The sequence below is a fragment of the Lepidochelys kempii genome, chromosome 2 (assembly GCF_965140285.1).
Source record: "Lepidochelys kempii isolate rLepKem1 chromosome 2, rLepKem1.hap1, whole genome shotgun sequence".
Taxonomy (NCBI): Eukaryota; Metazoa; Chordata; order Testudines; family Cheloniidae; genus Lepidochelys; species Lepidochelys kempii.
The window spans coordinates 58,213,215-58,219,214 of record NC_136381.1 but is presented as its reverse complement, the minus strand read 5'-3'; the positions used below and the strand labels follow the sequence as shown (position 1 = coordinate 58,219,214).

General features: G+C 40.3%; 1 protein-coding gene across 1 annotated transcript in view; it reads right to left on the bottom strand.

The window, feature by feature from the left end:
- Window positions 1-1,309: 1,309 nt before the first annotated feature.
- The window catches only part of TRPA1 (transient receptor potential cation channel subfamily A member 1), a 61,430-nt gene continuing 56,739 nt past the window's right edge, over window positions 1,310-6,000 (bottom strand). The window contains exons 25-27 of the mRNA XM_073329391.1: window positions 3,757-3,867; window positions 3,051-3,148; window positions 1,310-1,606 (exon numbers count right to left, since the gene is read on the bottom strand). Coding sequence (XP_073185492.1) covers window positions 1,408-1,606; window positions 3,051-3,148; window positions 3,757-3,867 — 408 coding nt within the window. The 3' untranslated portion in view covers window positions 1,310-1,407. The remainder of the gene's footprint in view (window positions 1,607-3,050; window positions 3,149-3,756; window positions 3,868-6,000) is intronic.

Genomic DNA, 6,000 nt, shown 5'->3' with positions numbered 1-6,000 from the left:
AGAGAGCCTGTTTCTTTCCCTGCTCTCATTCAGCAGCAGTGTCAGGGAGTATGAAGATGAGCAGATACTAACTAGCTCCAGCTCTGGACTATAGCCAGTTTTGGGTTAGAGTGTTGAGTGAGGTGATATCCTCACTGAAATCATAGTGCGGTGTTATATATGCTACCTCACTCTAGGCAGTTTTAAAGCACAAATGCCATTAACTTGCACTGAGGGTCCCCGCCTTTTGTGTAGATTAGTGAGGTTCTACATAGTATGACATCATTCTCAGTACTTAATTTACCATTACCTGAATAATAAGGTATTCTTTAGAGAATGAGTAAAATGATGTGCAAAAGCTAAAAGTAAAATATGTCTGAACACAAAGGCAGAGCACTAATGGTGACAACCAAATACAGACATAAGCAGTTTATTGTTACCATTTCTGAAACCGAAAATACATTGCAGCATTTCAACAGTGCAGTTTAATTAATGTTTATGGCATACATACATGTATATTATTTTATTGCACATATGCATTTTATATTCTGTAAGTAAATAACAAGACCCAAAGTGCAGATTAAGCTAAAAGATGAGTTCTTATGGTAGAACCCAGAGTAAAGGTATGTCTACAATGCAGCTGGGACCATGCTTCCCAGCACAGGTAAACACATACATGGTAGCTCTGAGAGGCTTTGGATATGTACCCAGTGGGTTGGGCAGGTTTGGACTCGGTTGGCTATCCTGAACCACCACTCATGGTGCCACGGCCACACTGCTATTTCTAGCACACTAGCTGGAGCAGCAGTAGTGTGTGTCTGTTCACCTGTGCTGGAAAGCACCATGCCAGGTTTGTCTACACTGAAACTTAAACATACTACGTATAAAGGACAATAGTTCAAAGTGACTGACAGAACTAAATTCTGCATTGTGCTATTTGTATTTTAGGATGTACTTATCTGATGGCAGAATCTGGCCTTTCAGTTGCACAACAGCTTCACAATCTTACATTTATTTTGTACCTTTCAGGGCCTGATCCTGCAGTCCTTACTCAGTCAAAACTCCCAATGAAATCAGTCTGGCTCAGCTTCTTGTTTTATATTAAATGATTTTTGACATAAAGTGATTCCCTTCCTCATTTTCCCCCCAAAGTCAGGTTATTATAGGAATTAATATACTTTGAATCCATGAAAAAAAGATGTTCATAACAGCAGAACAGGTCAGTAAATACAGAGCTAAGAGGTTTACTGTATTTCTTGTAAACCCTAATTAGGAACCTGTTCTATACTTGTGTACATGATGTGAGTACCATTAACATTACACATGGGCACTAGAGGAGAGGAGACCCTAAAGTAAAGCAATTTTACAGATAATATATGATGTGACAGTCATGTTCAGAAAGAGTTGTCATTTTCAGCTGTGCTAGAGCTAGGGACATTTTGATTTTACAGCTTTTAACACAGTATCCCATTTACTGTTCATGCGTTCTAACTGCTGTTTCCTAAACTTATGCTGAAATAAATCATTACTGTCTTCATCCTCAGCCTCTGATACTATCTCCATTTTTTGTATGATCAATTTAATGAGCTCATGCTGTTTTTCCAAGAGCGTTGACATATCCTTAAGCCTAAAACAAAATAAGTATATACATAGAGAAAATTTTAAAATCTAGTTTTACAGCAGATTTCATAGAATCATGAACATTAAAGATGCAAAAAACCTATTAGATCATCAAGTTCACACCTCTGCCAAGAAAAAAAAAAGTTCCCTAGAGTATATTTAATATCTCATGCCATGGTGCTTCCCCCATTTCAGGAATACTGGGTTGGAAAATGAGCTGCATGGTCCTTAAGAAAAGTGATATATAACTATACATTTTAAATATAAGAGCAGGGGTCTGTCCCATCCTGAAGTAGAATTATCACTTGCAGGGCATGATCCTGCAAAACCCTTTCTATCCACAATAGTTACTCATTTGTATAGTCCCAATGATGTAAAAAGGGCCAGATTTTTAAAAGTATTTAGGTGCCTAAAGAGGCAGATTGGTGTCCAGAGGATTTTCAAAAGTGCTTTGGCACCTGCCTAACTAAATCTGGCCCAAAGGGACTACTGACATTTCTGAGGATTTAGTATTAGTCCTATAGAATGCAATTTGACATGTACATCTTTTTGTTATCTTTTACAAAAGAAATTAATTACAAAAATGGAAACCATCCCCAGAAACTGTCTACCATGAGTTATTGAATGAGTGTTTTGAAAACTCCAGTGGTGGTCCAGTGGTAGAACAATGATACTCAGACTGAGGCTCGGGAATTGCAAGGGGCTCCTTAAGGCGTTGCCTCTGGCTCTTTGCAGCACATGATATTAAAACACTCAGATTTAATTATTAACCAATCAGGATCCTTTTACTACGTTATTAATCAATTGTAGAATACTTGGTTAGTCATTCTGCTGTGAGAATTATATATATATACACACACACACACATACATACACATACAAACTCACACATACATACAGCAAAATGACTGACCAAGTATATGGTAAATGAAACAATAAATTCACACTTCTGTGGCTCTTTTGGGCAATGTTGATCGCTAATTTGGCTCCTGAACCACTGAGATCTATCACTGGCCTAGAACATGGAAGACCTGTGTTCAAGTCCCTGCCCTGTCACAGATGTCCGGTGTGACCTTTGGCAAGTCATTTAGGCCCAAATTTTTTTAATAAGATTTAGGCTCCTAAATCAGTTATGGGTTACAACGCTGAATGCAGCAACACCTAAATATATTTAAAAATCTGGACCTTAGTGTCTCTGTGCCATAGTTCTTCATCTGTTAAATGAGGACAATAAGACTTCACTACCTCACAAGGCTGTTGTGCATCTAATACATTAAATATTGTGAAATATTCAGATATTATGTGATGAGGGCCATCTGAGTACCTTAGATAGATTTAATTTCACTTTATGAGTACAACACTAAGTGCTATGACACTGGCATTAACTGAAAATATATTCGCAATGCTGATTCTGCTTATTAGTGCAGAAATAAAACAAAAAAATTAAATACCTGTATTTCTGCTTCAAAATTTCCAGTTCTAAAGTTGTGTCAGCACTCTGAGCATCTGTGACAGAGTCTTCAAAACCAAAGCAATAATTGAACACGCTCTAAACAAGAAATTGTTTAGACATTACAATTCAGACATAACAGTGACGCACAAAACCCTAGGGAGATAAATGCAGCAATTTCTCCTCCCTAGAGTGAAGGTTGCAGCTTCTATCATAAAGCTATATTTTAGCACCCTTATAACTTTGGTTTAGAAAATGTATTTGGCTTGAAAACAGCTAGATTCACTTTGTCAGCACAATAACATGTTCCCTCAAAGTCTGGAAAAAAATATTCTGTGCTGCAGGTCATTAAACTATTACCCTTGTTTGTACTATATTAGTTTATCTCATATTTCTTTGACTTTCTCTGCCAAGCTTCTCACATGGTTATACTTCCTTGAAAACTCATGACCAACTATAGATGCTTAATCACAACTTGTTTCTTCAAAGTTATGTTATTTTTGTTGTGGATAGTTTGAGGCCTAATCCTGTGCCCAGTGATGTCAATGGAAGATTTTGCCATTAACTTTAATGAGGGCAACATTGTATCTTCTGGTCCCACTCCTGCACACTGAAAAATTAATGACAACATTCCTATTGACTTCAGTCCGTGAAAAAGAGAGCCCCAAGTGTGTGTCAGCATTTTACTCTAGGATACATCAACTTACCATAAATCCACAGTATCTTGGCCTATTAGGATACACAGTGATTGATTCCTGGTCCACCCGACTTAGGAACCAATATGGCAGCTTCTTCTCTAAATTTGTGTGAAGATTGACCTAAACATATTTTTGCATTTAGAGTAGTAGTTAACATAGCATAACACAATTCTCTTTAGATCAAAATACATGATTCAGATGATGTAAATGCCCTTCATCTCACCAATGTCCTACATTCTGGTAATAGGTTAAAAAAAACCATTTGCTTCATTGTTTTGAAATGTAGACCTTCATCCAATGTATAATATGTAAGTCTGGTTGTTATGGCCAAAAAGAGGAAAAGTCATGTGTTAGTCATAGCAAGATAATGCAAATGTAAAATATTTATAGAGAAAGAACACAAAAAGTCACTGGAGACACTTGTTTAGTGGATGCTGGGTGGGCTGGGAAACATCTGGAGTCCAGCATGGTTTGTAAAGCTCAGCCTCAGAGCTCAGGATGGGTGGCTTTGTGCTTAAGGCTCTGGATGCAGACTTCAGAGACTTGAATGTCCTGCTCTACCATAGATATAATGTGTCACCTTGGCCAGTCACTTACTGTCTCTGTGCCTCCGCTCTCCATCAGCAGAATAGGAATACTAGTAATTCCTTGCTTTTCAGCAGTATTGTAAGAGTAAATACATCAATAATTATGAGGCTCTCAGATACTCTGCTGATGAGGGCTATGTAAGCAGCTGAGATAGAGAGACTGGTATTGAGGGTTTCAGTGGGATTTGGGGAGGATTGTGCAGTTGTCAGAAGGTTAGATCAGAGAGGATTTCCATCACTTGAAGAGGTTGGGTTTGCAGGACTATTAATAGGATTAGTAATAATAGGAGAAATTAGGAGAGATTCTGCAATAGGGTGATGGTTGGATTCTTGTCAGCGTGGTAGGATCTGAGACAATTCAGCAGTCGGAGTGGGTATTATGATGCCCTGACATGCAGGGGGCATGGGTCTACGGTAGGGCCGCTGTAGGGTAGCCTAAGCTGCCTTGTGTAAAACCGGTTCCAGTAGGAATTCTCCCCTGGCTTGATTTAGGGCTCCACTGGCCTTTTTACACTGCTGCTGCTGAGTGATGAATCCTTCTGTGATGGGGTGTACAAACTCCATCTTGTGCCCACAGGGGTTAACGGACAATACTGGACCCAGGTAGCCTGCCTGCAGCACATGCTCCAGCTTGAGAGGAAGCTTAAATGGGAGCCACTCGGCTCAGAAGGGAAGAGGCTGGCGAGAAGACAGACCTACCCTGAGGGCTCCTGAACAAGGGCACTAAAGAAGCCTCACTGTGAGGAAGAGGACTACCTGCTGAGCTGGGGCTGAAGTTGTCTTTTCTTTTGCTATCTTATATTTAACTTGGAGACTTTGGGGGAGACGGATGGTAGGAAGTGACTTAGGGAGGCAAGCTCTAGGCACTCCAAATTGTCCCACATTTTATAGGGCCAGAGGTCTGAGCCTGGTGGAGTGGTAGGGCCAAGGATCCGCTGCCAACTGCTCTTGTTGCAGGAGGGGCATAAATCTCATTCCCCCACTCCCCCAAGTAATGAGAGACTAAGGATGTTGAAAATGCTGAGGCAAGGATAAGCCACATACAAGAGTTAAGAACTGGATGGAAAGTCCTTGCTGCTGGGAGGTGAGAGATTGCAAACTGGGTTCTGGCCCTTTGAGGACTCTACTACACCCTCCATCCATTGAAACTGTTAAGGAAATACTGAACATGTATACTTATTTCTTTAAACATGAAATACTAGATCAGCTCATTTCCATTATTCATAGCATTAGTATTTCATGTATTTGTCAAACATGGAAAAGATCACATAGGTCATTTGAAGTTTCAAAACACAGATATTTGAGTTTTCTGATAGCCACCTGTGCTCTACATCACTGGATGACTCCTAGTGACCATGCCTGGGGAATAGCATTCAACCAGTCTGATGCCCCATCCTTCAGTTTCTCATCTGTGGTCTCGCTCTCTCTGGAGTCAGGTTACTCTTTATCTTCTCTTTCCTGGTTCTGGGTTTACCACTGGAGCCTACTCAACTCCTGTGGCTACTTCACCCCTCCTGGCCTTTTACCAGACTCCTTAATCCAGTACAGGATCCCAGGGCTTGCTCTCCCACTGGACTTCCTCTTTGTTCCTGGAGGCCGACTTCCTCCCAGGAAGCAACTGCAGACTCCTTCCCCTGCAGCCCTCTTCTGCTTTCAGCCTCGTGGT